Source organism: Dysidea avara, chromosome 9 (assembly GCF_963678975.1).
Source record: "Dysidea avara chromosome 9, odDysAvar1.4, whole genome shotgun sequence".
Classification (NCBI taxonomy): Eukaryota; Metazoa; Porifera; class Demospongiae; order Dictyoceratida; family Dysideidae; genus Dysidea; species Dysidea avara.
This window is the reverse complement of record NC_089280.1, coordinates 2,632,052-2,650,902: the sequence shown is the minus strand read 5'-3', so window position 1 is coordinate 2,650,902 and position 18,851 is coordinate 2,632,052. Positions and strand designations below refer to the sequence as shown.

At 37.9% G+C, this 18,851-nt stretch overlaps 1 protein-coding gene and 2 long non-coding RNA genes across 5 annotated transcripts in view; 1 reads left to right on the top strand and 2 right to left on the bottom strand.

Moving 5' to 3' along the window:
- Positions 1-18,851, top strand: part of LOC136265802 (leucine-rich repeat serine/threonine-protein kinase 1-like) — a 41,158-nt gene that overhangs the window by 6,845 nt on the left and 15,462 nt on the right. For all 3 annotated transcript variants that reach the window (XM_066060718.1, XM_066060717.1, XM_066060719.1), the window contains 9 exons: positions 713-804; positions 928-1,034; positions 1,183-1,299; positions 1,354-1,588; positions 4,148-4,277; positions 4,329-4,396; positions 4,443-4,547; positions 4,888-6,017; positions 6,141-6,251. In XM_066060718.1, coding sequence (XP_065916790.1) covers positions 713-804; positions 928-1,034; positions 1,183-1,299; positions 1,354-1,588; positions 4,148-4,277; positions 4,329-4,396; positions 4,443-4,547; positions 4,888-6,017; positions 6,141-6,251 — 2,095 coding nt within the window. The remainder of the gene's footprint in view (positions 1-712; positions 805-927; positions 1,035-1,182; positions 1,300-1,353; positions 1,589-4,147; positions 4,278-4,328; positions 4,397-4,442; positions 4,548-4,887; positions 6,018-6,140; positions 6,252-18,851) is intronic.
- LOC136265841 (uncharacterized) lies at positions 10,771-11,044 on the bottom strand. The gene is made up of 3 exons (XR_010705756.1): positions 10,994-11,044; positions 10,843-10,938; positions 10,771-10,790 (listed from the first exon to the last, which is right to left on the bottom strand). It is a non-coding gene; the product is annotated as an uncharacterized lncRNA (long non-coding RNA).
- Positions 11,033-11,430, bottom strand: LOC136265842 (uncharacterized). The gene is made up of 3 exons (XR_010705758.1): positions 11,322-11,430; positions 11,143-11,263; positions 11,033-11,086 (listed from the first exon to the last, which is right to left on the bottom strand). It is a non-coding gene; the product is annotated as an uncharacterized lncRNA (long non-coding RNA).

Here is an 18,851-nt window from a genome sequence, read left to right as displayed (position 1 = left end):
TACTTTCAGACGTGCAGTATGTTTAGCTTTTGCTTTGCCATTCACTATATAATTTTCACATCCATCGTAGTTGACCTACTGTAAAACCTGGTTGTTAAGTGCACTTATACATTAAGCACATATTATTAAGTGTTTCTTGTACTTAATCATGGTTGACAGCACAGCACAAATCATGTGCAAATACTGCAGCCTGCTTTTTTAATGTCAATATTGCACGGAGTATGAGTCTAGGAAGTTGTTGGACTAGTCGTTTCAGTAGTGACATAAAATGGAGGTGGTATAGGCAGTATTGGAACATGATTTGTGTTGTGGTGCATCTGGAGAAACACGGAGCTCGAACAAGAGGTACAGCTATACAAGAGAAGAAATGCTAGTGGTTTGTCAATGGCACAATTAAGGTGTGAAATTTCACATGGTACACATGGCCAGTATAAAAACATGCTTTTCACTATGCTTAGCAAATGAAAGGGGCTTTCTACAGTATGCTCCACGCAAAGGATTTGCACAGACCCAAATATGGGTACACATGGTGACTGCAAGCCACACCACCCAAACAGAGTGAATTGCAGGCACTGTGCTTAACAAAATTAAAATAATATTTCTATTAAGTGGATGTGCTTGACAACTAAGCTCTATGGTATGTATTTAGCTGCTAGGCCTATGTTAAACCTATGTAACTGTGATATATATTATTTTTAATTTTGTGTAATAGCTATGATGGAGCTCCAGCAGTTAAAGTGTTTCTCATGGGACTTGGTAGTTGTGGGAAAACTACCCTCCTTCATCACTTGAGAGATGTCAATGGTAAACGCTGTTGTGTTACTTGTGTGTTGTGTTCATTTTCATAATTGTTTTTGACTTTTGTGAACTAGTCTTGTACTAATGAAGGTTTATATATTTTCATACTGCGTACTGTATATATTATAGATCACTCACTCCTTAAACCAACAGTTGGACTTGGTCAAGAAATATGGCTCTATCCAAAAGTGTCTGTTCCAAAGATGTACTTCTATGTCAGGGATTTTTCTGGAAAAGTAAGTGATAACTAGACCTTTGGTTATGTAAAGTCATTTGCTAGACAGCTCACAGCCATACTTAGCAAAGTGATATGTATACTAAATAATTAAATTTTAACATGTGTATTTATTGAAAAATTCATGTAATGGTGTATATTTACTGCAGTACTCTCCTGTTCATCAATGTTATATTTGTCGTAAATCATTGTACATTTTGTGCTGGAGAGTTTGTGATGGGTTGACCGCTGTTAAGGATCTTAAAGAATATCTCTTGGCGATTAAAGTAATACAGTAGCCAGTTGTGGTATCCAGGTTAAATATGTATATCTTTACACAGGCTAGAGCAAGATATTCGGCAGTGGTATTGGTGGGTACTCACACTGACCTTGTTGATAATTTTGACAAGAAAAAAGATCACCTAGTGCAAAGAATTCAAGGGATTTATTCATTTCAATTCTATCCCAGCATAAAGGCCATTAAGTTTGTCTCTTGTAAAGGAAAATGCAATGATAGCATTGAAGAACTAATTCATTGCTTGTATGAAACTGCTGGTCGAATAAAATCATACCTAGGTTAGTGTTGGGGCAAAAACAATTTTTTTTGGCTTAACATATACATGCTTGATATAGTGACTTACCATACTCTTAATATTCAATTATACTACTTTGACACCTCAGATCAAAGGAAACCACAGGGTTATATTTCACATATTGCCCTGACCACAACTGCCTTTGATGCTGAGGCAGTTACAAAGCATCAGTTCCTTTGATTATTTATATAAAGCTGCTTAACGTTTTGCATTGTGGGTTTGGGTTTAACATGTTGGTTTAGTTAAGGGTATTGTTGTGAAGCAAAAATAATTGAGTGAGTCAGCATTGCATAGTTCAGTTACTGGGCATCACTAAATAATCATTTTTGCAATGTAGGGGGATTGTTTTTCCACATTTCAATTGCATGAAAAGATGCTTCAAACTATATGTCTAAATGTTTATTTTAGCACCTTAGGTTACTTTATTCATCCACAAAGTGGTTATTATGGTATCACTACAACCATTGAAACCCACAATCATTTCTTTTTGTTCCCACAATTTAAACCCACAATCGATGTTTGGAAACCGTTGTATAAAAGTGATATGGTGAATGCAGGTTTGTCTTCCTTCACCTATTAGGTGAGCATACCAGAGTGGTATATATTGCTTATACCATGGCCACTCAGGATTTGCCTGATATATATGCCCAAGCCCAAGGGCCGCAGGCCCAAAGGCTTGGGCATATATATATATACATCAGGCAAATCCATGGTATAACTATTAAATATGTTTGCATTGAATTGTCAGTGCACCCATTCAGTCAATATTGTAACTTTTATCAGTCAGTCAAGCCCAAATGACCAAACTGCAGGGCTGCCAATAGAATTTAGGGGGCCGATATAGGTATAGGAAACAGCTTTAGCATGCGGAGTTTGCCAACCTAGGGGGTCTTGGGGCATGCTCCTCAGTAAATTAGACCTTCTGTGATTGAATATGAGAGTGGTGACTGCTCTATTATGGTGACTTGAGCTTGCATATTTTATAGTAAGTTTTCTGCCAAATGCATACCACCTAGAAAGTTATTAAACACTATACCGTATTGCTAGACTAGTTTTAACAATTTCTTAGAGTAGCTACTATAACTGAATATTTTGCCTGGCTGCTGTATTGTATCGATCTTCGCACTCTATATAAGCACCTTATAAGATATTGAGACTTCCTGTCTCTTCAACTCTACAAGGAAGATTTACACTGTTGTATGATTGTTTTATTGTATGTGTGGATAATGTAGCTATACGACTCCTAGCTAGAGGCCCCTTACAAAGCGGGGCCCAGGGCAAAATGCCCCAGTTGCCCCCCCTCGGCCCTGCCAAGCTGTTAATGCAAATACATAAATTGATTGCTATTGTCATCATTGCAGCTATATCTTGGCTACCAATGTTGTTTGCTAATGTTCTAAACTCCTTTTAAAGCCTCACTGTTTTTCTTTTGCAGCTTGGCTCTTTTTACATGTATCACTTTTTTGTATTTTAGAAGCTCGAAGATCAGTTTATGGCCAACTTTTTGGCTACTTTTACCAACACCTATATACAGGCCCAATGAAGAAGAAACAATGTTTAAAACACTCTAATGCCAACATAATAAGATTCCTCGTTTCCTGTCACCTTGAGAGCAATCGGGTAGTGAGGGCGGGCAGTTATTACCTTAATGTTGTAATAATTGGAGGCTTAGTCAAGACATGCTTTATCATAGATGTAGCCAGGAGCTCATAAGTGCCTGCGTTTACAAGTTCCTGATGTAACTGAGCTGCATCAGTTGACATCATTTAGGATCCATGTATCTGCCCTATGCTGTGATTTCACTAACCGTTGGGTATTGTTATGATGTAAGGGTCCCAAACAACTGCAGCATATTCCAATGATTAATAAACTGATGTAAGATAAGCTGATGCTTTGACCTCAGATGAACAGCTACCCAGGTTACAGTTTGGAAAGTTTAATGTTCTATAGGCCTTTGCAGCTGTGTTGCTTATGTGTGAAGACCATGAAAGCTTGTTGTATATGCCTTTGTGAACAACCTTCCCATTAGAATTTAAATGGCCAAAAACAACATAGCAAGCCTTGTAAAAAATGACTATCCCTTAGAGTTGAAAGAGGACATGTCTCATACTTACATGAAAGAGAAATAAAAAGCACCTTTGAAGCTTTCTCTAGAGATTTGCATAAGAAAACATGCTAGATAGACCATATAAACTGTTGAGATCATACTTCACTATGTAATTTGTATAGTTATACTTTGTTATCATGCAGTGCACAGCAACATAATACATACTGTATTAAATTACAATATTTACAACCAAAAATCTAATTAACTAGCTAAATAAATAATAGCGTAGCATTTATATCAAATTCATTTTTGTATGTGATTAATTTTTCCTGGAAAGGGATAGCATGGATGCCTGGTTTTTAGAAGTATTGTCTAAAGCTATATATTTGTGCCCTTAAGCTATTTGGTCAGTTGGTATCAATGGTGCTGGCTATTTATTTCTGCCTTGTCATTCTTGTGTTTGTGTAGAAGGTTGTGGTATTGTTATAATGTTAGGTGACAAGCTGTACACTCAAAGATTGTCAAGCATGACAATCCCAGCAAGTTACTATAGACTACAGGAAAAGATTCTTAACAAGATGAATGAAAAGTCGCTACCTGTTGTGGTGTGGAAGGATATTGTTAGGTAATAGTTGCTTCCCTTTATTAAAATTATTATGATGTTGTCGGTGTGTAGTTTGGGAGAGCAGTACGATTTACAAAAGGCTGAATTACTTGTTGCTGTTACATACATCAAAGAACATGGTATGCAAGTCAACTGTATACTGTAATTGCATATGCGTGCTCATAGGAAAGTTAATGGATTTAGGATCTGTGGATAATCAAACATTTTGCTTTATGGACTCACAGTGGCTCTTTGATGTGCTAACACTCATTTTAACTTTGCAGTTTGATTGTAAGTACATGACTAAGAGCTATATGTGATCCAGTAGTTCTGACTTGATAATTATCCCTGTCATTTTAGGTCATATGTTATTTGTGTATGTCCACTATGTGTTCTTTAAAATAAGCATACATGGCTTGGCTAGGTACTTCATACAACATCTTACTTACGGCATCTGAGACAACAGACTGAGCTGTAGCTATTAAATGTGTACTGAAACTACACTAAACTACACATTGGGTATGGGATATAATACAAATTCACTGATATATTTTCTTAGTTGTCCAGTATGAACTATATAGTATTTTCTGTGTGTGGCCTTTGTCATTATGATTTATTATATACTACATAGATACTGCTACTGGTGATGGGAAAGTTAGCAAAGCTAAGCTGGAAAAGTCTCTTACAAGAAAGTTAAAACTTGTACCTTTCCTGACAGATCCTATCATTTTATTATTACAGAAGTGTGGGCTCATTGTTCCACTCAGTTCCCATACACTGCTGATACCATCTCTTCTGCAGAACATATATCCTGAAAAACTGTTTGCAACTGAACAGGGTAATTTTCCTCAAAGAAGATCAAAAAAATTGTACTTTGATGACTGTTGTGTCACTCCTTCAGGAGGTATACACTTGTACTCTTCAACTGCTCAACAGACAACAATAAACTACATTTTATTACACTTTACAGGAGTGTGTTACCGGAGGATATTCCTTGTTCATTATTTGCCTATGAGGTTTTGGCCAAAATTACTATCACGATTATTATCATCAGGAAATTTCAATAGCTTCCATAAAGTCATTTGTGATAACTGTATTCCACAAATATCGTATAAACATAATGATACAAATGACACTGCTTTAATAGGTGAACTGTTGTGCAAGTGGTCTTGCTATGGAAACTGCATTGAGCTTTCTTTGGGAGAACATATTATATTTCGTATCAATGTATTTTTTACTGTTAACAATAGAAACAATAATAAGATTCCTATTTCTGCCACTATGAATAAAATAGATGATGGTATGTTGACATATACACCACACAACACAGACAGAATAACTGATCTTAGATGTGAAGAAGGATTTGAAATAAGTGTACCAGATTATGAGATGATCTCTCGTACACAACAACGTGGCAAGGTGCATTATTCTACTATAATGAGCATGCAGATTTTATCACACGTCTTGGAGATTGTGGATGAAGTTCTAATGGATTGGTTTGAGGGCCAGTTTGATAAAGGAATTTACTCAAACAACGATGATGTGTTCCAACTGATTCCCTGCCCTTATTGTTATGCTGACAAATATGTTATGGACAGCTGCACAATCGAATTTTCAACATATGACAATAGCTATGAGTGTCTTCTTAATAATTGTGTAACCTTCACTGTCCAGGCAGTTCTAGTACAAGTACATAAATCTGACACTATTAATTGCCTTCATCATGGAAATTTGCAAATCAAACACCTTGCACCTGACCTGGTGAGTGGAAAAACAAATTTCTTGTATGTAGTAACATAATAATAAGAGTTACTAGCTGTAAATAATATGTTCTTCAAGTAAGATGAGAGTACAGGTAATGATGAGATCATTCTTCTGCTGTAGGTGTTTGATGATATTTTAGTAGAGAAAATTGATACATTACAACTCCAACATGAAAACGAAACATTGGGAAAAGGAGGATTTGGAAAAGTTGAAAAGATGAAATATTTGAAGGTAATGTATACAGTAACTAACAGGGTCACATGATATAGTGTGTTCTCCAATCAAGGAAACCCAGTATATAGGGGCGGATCCGGGGGAGGGTGGGCTTTGGGGGTTGAAGCCTCCCCCCCTCCCTTCACTTTTAGGCTTTACGTGATCAATATGCTGAGGTAATATAATGAAATTTTCTTAGCTTAATTATTTGATCACTAATAATACGAATACTCATAAACCACCTTATAAACATCCTTCCAATGCATTATCAGTGGATTTATGCTAAAGGATATGCAACAAGGACCCGGATTAGCATTGGAGGTGTACAAGATCGAGATACTCTAATAGAGCATTCAGTGGAAGCATAAAAATTGGTTCTGTCATGGGAATTTTTTCCAAATCTGCCTGTACCTATACATACAATGAAGTGCATTGATCTGTTTTAAAGGCTTAATTCATCTACTTGTGTAGTTTTATGTACGGCAATACTTAATTCAGGTACACAATTTCCATTGAAATGCTCTCAGATTCGATCTTGTATCATTCAAATTTTTAAACTTTCCAGTTTCAACATTATTATTCTAGCTAACATGCACTTGTTGTTGTAAAATTGTGAGAGGGTGCATCATGTGCTTGGTTGTCTGAACCTACCCAAATCTTTCCATTAACAAATGCTACAGAGAGCTATACCTATAATCAGTGTTGGGAGTAACGCGTTACATAAGTAACGCGCTACTACGTAATATTATTACTTTTGTGGTAACAAAGTAATATAACGAAATACGCTATGAAAACAGGTAATATAACTCAAGTTACATTACTTACAAATGTAACGCGTTACCTAAGTAATATAGTTACTGTAGCGAGTCTAATATTATGTTATATTATTACTACAAGTAACGAAGTTACTAATCTCGTTAGTTATCCTCTGATTAACGCCTAGCCACAACGAAGTAACAATGTCTACTGAATGAAGCTTATTCACCAGCTTCTTACTTATAACCAAGATTTGCACATTTTCCAACAATGCAATCATGTCACGTGATAAAGTGGTAGTTTCACACGTGACAGCTTAAGGCTGTGGACACAAAGTAATATAATATGTAATATTATTATAGTTACTTTATTTTATGGGTAATATGTAACTGTAACTAAATAGTTCAGTTGCAAGTAATATGTAACTAGTCACTTTTACAAAGTAACTTGCCCAACACTGCCTATAATCCACAAAGGCAGTATATAAAAAATCTGCAGGCAGAAAATTTAACATGCATTTTTATGTGGAAATGTCTCTAAATTGCAGTATCTATTTTTCAAAAATTTCCTAGGGGGCATACCCCCAGACCCCCCTAGTTCCAGCCTCCACTTAAGAGATTAGTACCTTGAGTTAGCCCCCCCCCCCCCTTTTATAAATCCTAGATCCGCCCTGGTATAGGCATGTGACAGGCTAGTGTGTATGCAGCAACCAAGAAAATGTAATTTTCATGCATTCGTAGTTTGGTTATACTTACAGTTAATGGTGTAAATTCTCTCGAGGTAGGACACTTTCCATTCTAAAAGTGAGATTGGTCCAGTCATCTCCAAAATACATGCCTTCGTATGTAATTGTCCTATTTGCTTATACATGTATTTTGCTTTTACAAAGTTCAGAATAGTTGCCATAACTTGTCTGTGTTTCTTCTTATTACCTAATCCAAAACAGCCAAGCTGTAAAAAAAGAGTGCGACCCTCAAAAATGCTACGGTGAAAAAAGATGTGAAATCCAAGGTGGCAGCCAAGAAATGGCTGTGATGGTAGGTTAATGGTAAAAATTTAATAATGACAATTCAGGTGAATTTTGTGCCAAGACCAAGCAGCACCAAAATTCACTTGAATTGTATTTTTACCAGTAACCTACCATCACAGCCATTTCTTGGCCACCACCTTGGATTTCACATCTTTTTTCACCGTAGCATTTTTGAGGGCCGCACTCTTTTTTTACAACTTGGCTGTTTTGGATTAGATATATATATATATATATAATGCATATATTTATTACAGAACTCTACATGGTGGTTTCTTGTAACTGAACACTCCACAAGGTGAGTCCTTCTAGCTGATCTCTCTACAGAGTGAATTGTTTGTAACTGAATTATCTACAAGGTAACTTCTTCTAGCTGATCTCTCTACAGGGTCACTAGTTAGTAGCTGAACTCTCGACAAGGTGACTTCTTCTAGCTGACCTTTCTACAGTGTAATTTGTTTATAGTTGAACTCTCTACAGGTGATTTGTTTGCAGCTGAACTCTCTACATGATGGTTTATTTGTAGCTGAACTCTGTACAGGGTAATTTCTTCTAGCTGATTCCTCTACAGGGCAATTTGTTTGTAGCTGAACTCTCTACATGGTGAGTTCTTCTAGCTGAACTACGTAGTTGAACTCCCTAGCTTCTTCTAGATGATCTCTCTACAGGGTGAATTGTTTGTAGCTTATCTCTATACAGGTTACTAGTTTCTAGCTGATTTGTTGAATTCTTTTCAGGGTGACTGCTCTATTAGGATGACTGCTCTATTAGAGTATCTCGATCTCGCACTTGCTACACCAAGTTTGATTTCGTGTTATAACTCCATGGCTTCAAGTCTGATTCTTCTACACCATTGAAGATATTTTCTAAGATGATTACTCCATCTGTACAGCGAATTTCAAAGCCTTACCCCAAGCGGTTTTTCTGGTGGATGTGGAAAGTAGTGGTTTTGTTTTTTATTAGTTAATCTCGATTGCATAATTGTTACACACTGTTGGATTTTTCGTTCTATCTTCTCGGTTTTTAGCTCGATTTCTTTCAAACCACAAAAGGTTTGAGGTCCAATAGTTAACCTATTCATCCACCGATTTTCTGCTTCTTCCCATACGCGGTTTACCCTGTAGGCGTGACAACATATTGGTGTTATTTTTCGTGAATAATCACTAATAACTCTTTGCCTGTTTATCGTATTCCAGCCAATGTTGGTACAGAGATGCACCTTTATACCCCCCTTCTGTGTGCCAAATTGCAAGGCAATTGGATATTGCATTCGCGTTTTATAGCGGTTTTGTAAGTGCGCGAAAAAAGGAAGAAAAATAAGAAGAAAAAACAAAGAAACTAAGCCACTTTTTGAAGTCGCATATCTCGGGAACGCTTGAAGCGATTTCGTTCAAATCTGGAATGTGGAGTACTGACGTTGGAGGGAGTGTCCACAGCCAAAATCGTCTTGTTTCATCAAGGCAGCACAGAGCTATGGAGGTGCGAAAATTGAGTTTTTGTTTTTCCTGTCAATATACTCACAGGTGTTGCGCGCCAGCTTCTTGGGCCGCATGACACTACCGTGTGTCTTGATTATTATTACTAGGTCCGGGTCAAATACAACCAAGTACAATCACCAATGGGACAACCTACTAATGGGGCATGTACAAACAGTGTATGGCCAGCACAGTGTGTGCAGATCATGTAGAAACGATGCACAGGAAATGATACATATGCATACGTACACAGTCAAGAGAGTTTAACTGGCATCAGAAAACCACAATACTAAAACACAACTGACACAAAAACCAAGTTAAGTTAGCTATATTGAAAGTTTATATTGTAGGTATGATGTGTCTCTGAAAATGACTCAGCAGTAAAGTGAGGGTATGCAGAACAAGGGACATGGTGATGGCTCAATTAGCAAATGATCCCAATCAAGCCAATATGGCACAACAGACTCCATTGTAACTAGAGGCCACTGGTGATGTGCCAGTATATCAGCGGTGTGGCATTGGCACTAGTTGGCATAGTGATCAGTTTATAATATTATGTATACAGCCATGCACAACATACAGGAGATAGTTACACATTGTTATATATGCAGCAATGCATCTGCTTGTTTATTACAGACTCACAGTAGCGTATATAGTAAACCAGGTGGAAAATAATTCCAGCTGCTAGCAAGCCAGATGAAGGATGAAGATGTATAATACAACTACAAGTATTACATTACTCATTACCTTGTTGTTCATGAGTGCATCGGCTGGTTGTTTACAAGCGAATCAGCTGGTATCCCAGCTGGCCATCAGCTGGTTGTTCACTGGAGCGTATATCCTGCATACAAAATACACAGTTACAAACATTTAAACTTTCCTGTAATCTTGTTGTTTACGTGTAAAGTGGCCTCTGGCTCTCCTGCTATCACTCTGCGGATGTGTAATGATCTTCTCCTTCGCGCAATCTGTAATTAAGCAAGGGTGTGGTGCTGGGCATTACATGTACGGTCAAGTCATCAGCACAAACAGGCATACTTATTATACGGTTGAAGATGCTAAACTACTTGAGCAAGAAACAAGAGAAGAAGAACCAAAGGAAATGGAGACAACAGAGAAAGAAACAAAGACAACTGATGATGAACCTGAACAACAACCAGTTAAGCCTAGTAGTCCTACGGAAATGCCCTCCAGTCCTGCTGAAAACCGACCCACGTTTGAATTTAAGGGAGCAAGATCTAATAGTATTGCAGAGAGAGCTAAACTGTTTGAGCAAAGGATCATTCACCTCTTCTTTGTCTACATGCATACGTGTTGGCTACAATCTGCATGTATATTATACAGGTGTTACCTGACTCAGTGGAAGTGGTACTATGGGTGGATCCTTCTTCAGGTTCTACTACTTCACTAATGCCTAATAGTGCACTAGTAGCTGCGAGGGGATTTTCTGTGTAAACAAGTATTGTTAATAATTTATCTTGTTTTGAATGTCATTTACTGACCTCTAACTGGGCTTACTGGAGGCAGTGAAGCCATTGATAAGTGGTCTATTGTCACTCTTTCGTACTACTGTCCTGCGACGTCGAGACAGATCACTACAACATTCAAAAGCCAGTTTACTGTTTTGCAAACAAAAATAGTTTTCACTGACCAGAAGAGACATATTATTAGTAGCAATAATATCATCACACACACAATCGGTAGAATGATTGCAAGTAATAGTATCAGTACTTCACGACTATCATCTGAACTAGTGTTAGTGCTAGTAGGAGCTGTACCAAATAGTTATAAATACAACTAGCATAACAAGTGATGAGCGCATTCACTTACATGCTGCAATAATTGATGTAGAAGAGACCATTGCAGTACAATATATAGCTACTTTCAATATAGCTTAGTTTTTGTGTAGGTTGTGTTTTGGTATTGTGGTTTTCTGATGCCAGTTAAACTCCCTTGCCTGTGTACATATGCATATGTATCATTTCCACTGGTACACACACACTGCTCTGAGTGCTGCCTATGGCACTGTTTATACTTGCCCAATGGGTAGGTTGCAACATTGTGACACGGTCCTAGTAATTATACCACCAAGTACTAAGAATAATACTAAATGCGGTTAAAATTATGTAATAAATAATAATGAATGAATGAATGAATAAATAAATAAATAATGTTTGAGAAAACTACAAGGCCTAGAGACATGAACTAAGCGGGGATAGATTCGCCTGTGAATGAAGGCACATGTCTCTCAAGATGACTCAGCAGTGAAGTGAGGCTATGCAGAACAAGGGACATGGTGAAGGCACAATTAACAATTGATCCCAATCAAGCCAATATGGCACAATAGACTCTGTTGTAACTAGAGGCCACAGGTGATGTGCCAGTATATCAGCGGTGTGGCATTGGCACAGTTATCACAGTCTATAATATTATGCATACAGCCATGCACAACATACAGGAGATAGTTACACATTGTTGTATATGCAGCACTGCATCGGCTTCTTGTTTAGCTATTATACAGACTCACAGTAGAGTAGTAGATAAGTCCAGTGGAAAATAATTCCAGCCGCTAGCAAGCCAGATGAAGGATGAAGATGTATAATACAACTACTACCGGTACAAGTATTACATTACTCATTACCTTGTTGTTCCAGCTGGTTGTTTATGAGCACATCAGCTGGTATCCCAACTGGTCATCAGCTGGTTGTCCACTGCATGACGCCTGGAGCGCATATCCTGCACACAAAATACACAGTTACAAACATTTAAACATACTTGTAATGTTGCTGTTTACCAGTAAAGTGGCCTCTGGCCTCTCAGCAGACGTTTACTAATTTTCTCCTTCGAGCAATCTGTAATTAAACAAGGGTGTGGTGCTGGGCGTTATATAGAATTGTATGTACGGTAAAGTCATCAGCATGAACAGGCGTACTTATTATACAGTTGTGCCTTCATTCACAGGCGAATCTATCCCCGCTTAGTTCATGTGTCTAGGCCTTGTAGTTTTCTCAAACATTATTTATTAACCGCATTTCGTATTATTCTTAGTACTTGGTTGTATAACTAGGACTGCATCACATACAACCAAGTACATACACCAACATGACAGCCCCCTGGTGAGGCTATTAGGTGGTGAAGGCACGATCCCCAAATCAACTCAATATGTCACAGTAGTGACAGATACAACACAATAGTGGCATTGTAACTAAAGGCCACCAGTTGCTAAGTGCCAGTACATCATTGGTGTGGTAATGGCACAGTGATGTGTACATAGTATACAGGTATGTAATTATGTATAAAAAACATACAGGAGAGATCTATACATTATTGCAGTACTGTATGCAGCAATAGGCAACATCAACAGATAAAAATTATTAGCCAATATACAGTAAAGTATCAACATCAACTAGAGCTAAATAAAGTTCATCAGTGGTGTAGCAATGGCACAGTGACGGGTGACACACTATAATTATGCATGCACAACTTGCAGGAGATAGCTACACAATACTGTAGGAGTATGCAACCCAGATGAACCAGATAAAGGAAGACAGCCAAGCCAGCCAGAACCTAGTAGCTAAGCCAGGTGAAGGAAAAAAGATTAAGCATGTATTGAATTGCCTGACACCAACACAAAGGAAGTTCACCATGCCAGCTGCACAAGACAGGATTGTTTACTTGTATTTCATATTATAAAGAGCGTGGCATGTGTTTTAATGTTTTCTTGTATTGTTAATTAATTAAATATTTTATGGTACTGGCAGCTGGCATGGAGACTTGAGACGTTACAAACATGAAAACTTACTTGTAATCTTCTTGTTTACATGTAAAGTGGCCTCTCGCTGTCCTGAAGTCACTTCACGGACATTCGCTAGTCTTCTCCTTCGCACAATTTGTAATTAACCAAGGGTGTGGTACTGGGCGTTATATAGAATTACACGTATGGTCAAGTCATCAGCACGAACGAGCACAACGATTATACGTTTGTGCCTTTGTTCACAGGCGAATCGATCCCTGGTTAGTTTATGTCTTTAGGCCTTGTAGTTTTCTCAAACATTAATTATTTATTTATTTATTATTTATTTATGACGTAATTTTAACCACGTTTCGTATTATTCTTAGTACTTGGTTGTATAACTAGGACCGCATCACATACAACCAAGTACATACACCAACGTGACAGCCCCCTGGTGAGGCTATTAGGTGGCAGACATGGGGCCAAGTACATGAGTACTTATACTTAAGTACACTTAAGTACAGATTTGAAAGTACTTGTACTTTACTTAAATACTTTCTTAAATTCCCCAGTGTACTTGTACTTATACTCAAGTACTTTGCTAAGTACTTGTATGTACTTGAGTACTTAAAGTACTTGTAAGTACTGCAAACATTGTACATAGTTGTACACAGTGGGTATACAATGAGAATATCAAAATTTTATGAAGGTGCAGTTTACAACTTCTTGCAATTCTTCTACTGTCTTCCCCAACCTTACTATGTATCATGTTGCCACGATTAACGATGTCGCCAATGCTGTTGTTCAAGTCAGTGCGTTTTAAGAGTTTAAGAGAGAGAATGGTTGACAAAAACCAACCCCCCTAGACACACTTACATACTACAATACACTGAATACAGCATATATTTTACTACAGCAAAATGTACTTGTACTTTACTTAAGTACTCTCTTGATTGCTGCTGGAGTACTTGTACTTGTACTTGGAAAATTCAAAAGTACTTGTACTTTACTTAAGTACTTTTAAATGTACTTGGCCCCATGTCTGTTAGGTGGTGAAGGCACGATCCCCAAATCAACACAATATGTCACAGTATTGACAGATATAGCACAATAGTGGCATCATAACTAAAGGCCACCAGTAGCTAAGTGCCAGTACATCATTGGTGTGGTAATGGCACAGTGATGTGTACACAATATATGTATACAAAACATACAGGAGAGAACTATACATTATTGCAGTATTATATGCAACAATACATTATAGGCAACATCACCAGATAAAAATTATTAGCCAACATACAGCACAGTATATCAACATCAACTAGAGCTAAATAAGGTTCATCAGTGGTGTAGCAATGGCACAGTGATGGGTGACACACTATAATTATGCATACACAACTTGCAGGAGATAGCTACACAATACTGTAGGAGTATGCAAGCCAGATAAACCAGATAACGGAAGCCAGCCAAGCCAGCCAGAGCCTAGTAACTAAGCCAGGTGAAGGCAAAAAAGATTAAGCATGTATTGAATTGCCTGACACTAACACAAAGGAAGTTCGCCATGCCAGCTGCACAAGACAAGATTGTTTACTTGTATTTTATATTGTAAAGAGCATGGCATGTTTTAATGTTTTCTTGTATTGTTTAATTACATATTTTATGTGAATGAATCCACTGGCAGCTGGCATGGAGACTTGAGAGGTTACAAACATAAAAACGTACTTGTAATCTTCTTGTTTACGTGTAAAGTGGCCTCTGGCTCTCCTGCAGTCACTCCAGGGACATCGCTAATCTTCTCCTTGGTGCAATCTGTAAATCAGCAAGGGTGTGGTACTGGGCATTATATAGAATTACACGTATGGTCAAGTCATCAGCACGAACGGGTGTGGCAATTATACATTTGTGCCTTCATTCACAGGCAAATCTATCCCCGGTTAGTTCATGTCTCTAGACCTCGTAGTTTTCGAGAACATTAATTATTAATTATTATTTACGTGTGATGTAATTTAACCGAATTTTGTATTATTTGTAGTACTTGGTTGTATAATCATTACTAGACCTGGGGCACATACAACCAAGTACAATCACCAATGGGACAACCTACCAATAAGGTAGTGTATGACCAGTACAGTGTGTGTGTGTGTGTGTGTGTGTGTGTGTGTGTGTGTGTGTGTGTGTGTGTGTGTGTGTGTGTGTGTGTGTGTGTGTGTGTGTGTGTGTGTGTGTGTGTGTGTGTGTGTGTGTGTGTGTGTGTGTGTGTGTATGTGGGTTGGCACATAAATGCAATCATAATGATGTTTAAAGCTTTATTGGGTAACCAAGACAACAGTCACGTCCATTATTATATATAGTTGTAACACAGGCAGGAGTGCGTACATATACCTGATATGTATGCATGATGCCTGAGGACGCTGCGTGCCCGAAAGCGAGTACGTACATATCAGGCAATGCACGACTGCTGGTACTGCAACTAATATGTTACACTTCTGACAGTCAAAATTTGCCCAAAGTTGGTTAACGTGCCACCGAACTACTTTTACATACTATGATGTAATGCATACTTGTGGGTTAGAATAATAAACGTAAGCCAATCGTTAATCTGGATTACAGACATATGTGGAGAAAATACGAGGTTTAATTTTAGAATATTCTAGTTCAAGCGTAATGGCGGATAAAATTGTGTCAGTTTTGTTAATAAGAACAATGCCTCGTCTTCCTTTGTCAGACGAAGATAAGAAGAAATTTTACCTTGGCCTCATTGGTTGGTGTCCTTGTAATGACTGTCAGTCTGACTCTGTGGCCAAGAAGCCAGTCGAAGAATCAGTTGTTACAAATGGCATCAGACCAGTGACAAAGTCATTAAAGCTAACAGGAGAGTCTTTAAAGCCAAGTGACAAGATGATGAAAGGTGATGTTTCTCAGCGGTTTACTTTCAAAGTGACACCTGACGAGTTAAGTAAACTAAAAGAAGGCAATTGCCCAGCCAATACATTAAAGAACAACATGTGGGCACTTAAGACATTTGAGGAATGGCAAGTAACAAGGAATAACAGATACCCAGCAGATCTGTGCCCTGAAAACATCCTCGTCACAGACAACAAACAAATCCTCTGTGAGTGGCTTTGTAAATTTGTTACAGAAGCGTGCAAAGGAAATGGTGAGGAGTATACACCTCATAGTTTGTATTTGATTTTGGCTGGACTCCAGAGGCATATTCGCCAACTGAAATCATCTGAGGAAATTAATGTTTTTCAAGAAGTAGCATTCAGATCCTTAAGAAATGTGTGTGATTCAGTCTTTAAGAAACTTCATTCTAAAGGAATTGGTACTGAAGCAAAAGCCACTCCAGTAGTATCTGTGGATGAAGAAGATGTGCTATGGAACAAAAAGATTCTCGACTTGGACACTCCAATGGGTCTGTTGCGGGCTGTTTTTTTTTTATAATGGAAAAAACTTCTGTTTACGGGGTGGCCAGGAGCAAAGGAATTTGAAAATCTCTCAACTTACTAGGGAAACAGTTATGGTGAATGGTAAATGTATTGGAAGGAATTCAGATCCAAGAATTGTCAAGGTCGGATCAGATCACTTAATCTGCAAAACAAAGTAGTGCAACAGTACGAAAATGGAACTAATCCTCAAAAATGCCATGTTAAAATTTTGGACAAGTACTTGGCTTTCCTACCAGAAGGAGCAAAGGATAATGACATGTTTTATTTGTGTCCACTACCTAAAAAGCGAGCTGAACCAGCCAAACCATGCAGACTTAAAATCAACTCAAAACTTAAAAACAAATCAAAACTTAGTCATCAAACACATCATCAATGTCTATACCTTGAAACAATTCTTGTGGTCATACTTGTTTTCATTGCATGCTTGGCCTGACATAGCAATAGAACAACCAGTAAAAATGCACCCTTTAAACACAATAGTGGGGTTTTCACTGGTGGTAGTTGTACAGGTTGTTGTTGTTGTAGACTGGTAGGTTTGCATCACTGGTACCGGGCCAACAGGACCATTATCCATAATATTACAAACATCAACAAACTGGGACAATGAAGTGCGCTCATAGTGATGTAACACCTCCAATAATTTGTGTCCTGTACGTTGTTGTATTAACTTTTCTGGTACCATAGCTTGTAACATCTTTGTAGCCCCGTATGCTCTAAGGGAGTGGTTGGTAAAAGTTGTATCAAATTCAGCCTCCTTACACATTTCCTTCATCATGGAATTTAAATGATTCCAGCCCACAGGAGTGCTTGTATACCAATCTTTTAGGACTTTGTACTTTTCTTTTTGGCATGTATTAATCATTTTATCATGTAAAAATTCAATCCCACAATTGAAAGCTGTAGGGAGGTATATATAAAGGCTGTAGTTTATAGTAAGTTTATCAAATGGAATTTTAGGAATGTTTTAATGAGTTGTCAGCACACTTGGTAGTGTGACATCCAGATGTCACACTGGCAACTGTGCTACATCACATTTGTAGCACTAAAACTCCCTTTGATCTGAGGTGTGAAAATGTTACATATACAAATATAGCAGGTCCTCAGAATTCATACTGACCAACAAATGCTTAAGTCTAGGATATTAATTTATGTATCTGTACACAATTTGTGTCCTCATCATGTGATACCAGTTGTTTAAATGAGGATGGATCAGGGTGATGGATTATGACATGGCTGGAGTTGCCAAGGGCAGACCACAGTGATATCTGGGACTAAAAAAGCTGAGTATTTCCACTGTGTGTCACACACAAATGTTATCTGACCTATCCGCTGAGTTACATTTTTAAGTATGAGATGAGCCGATATGTCAAAAAATGGTCACATGGTGTCTTGGATACACTACAAGATGAAATAAAATTTGTAGCAGATCGCTGTGAAAGGTTGCAGTGCCTTCAAAGGAATATTCATGGATATGGCACATCAGTGCCGGTGTGCGGACATTGAATGGTAGCTACAGTAGTGATTGGTACTTCACAGCTACAGGAGGGTAATAGTGTCCTTGATCAAGTATGGATTCCACAGCTGAGAGCAATAAGTTAACTGAGATCGAACAAGAGTTATGTATAGAGTTTTTTTGGCTTTAACAGAGTGACAGTTACTAAAAGCACGCCTTAGGAGGCCGAGATATCTATAAGCCTTGGAAGTTATATGTTTGTAATGATTCTCCCAGGAGAGGTTGTCAGAAATTTGTATACCCAAATCACGATGACTGTGCAGCCGAGGAAGTGTGTTACCATCAAGTGAATAGGAAGTAGGTGTCTTGTTGTTAAAATCCAAGTAGATACATTTACTGATGCCAAAAAATAAGTCAGAGTCGATGCTCCAGATATATAGCTGGTCTAGATCCTGTTGTAAATCAGTATGATCAGGGGGGTGAAGAATTATTTTATAAAGCTTGGTGTCATCAGCAAACAAAAATAGATTAGAAAACTGTGTAGCTAGTGTTAGATCATTTATATACATTAGAAACAGCAGGGGGCCAAGGATACTGCCCTGGGGAACACCAGATAATACTGGCAATGGATCAGAAATAACATTGCAAACTTTAACATGTTGAAAGCGATTACGTAGGTAGTTATTAAACCGGTTCCAGAGGTTTCCAGTTATTCTATAATTTGA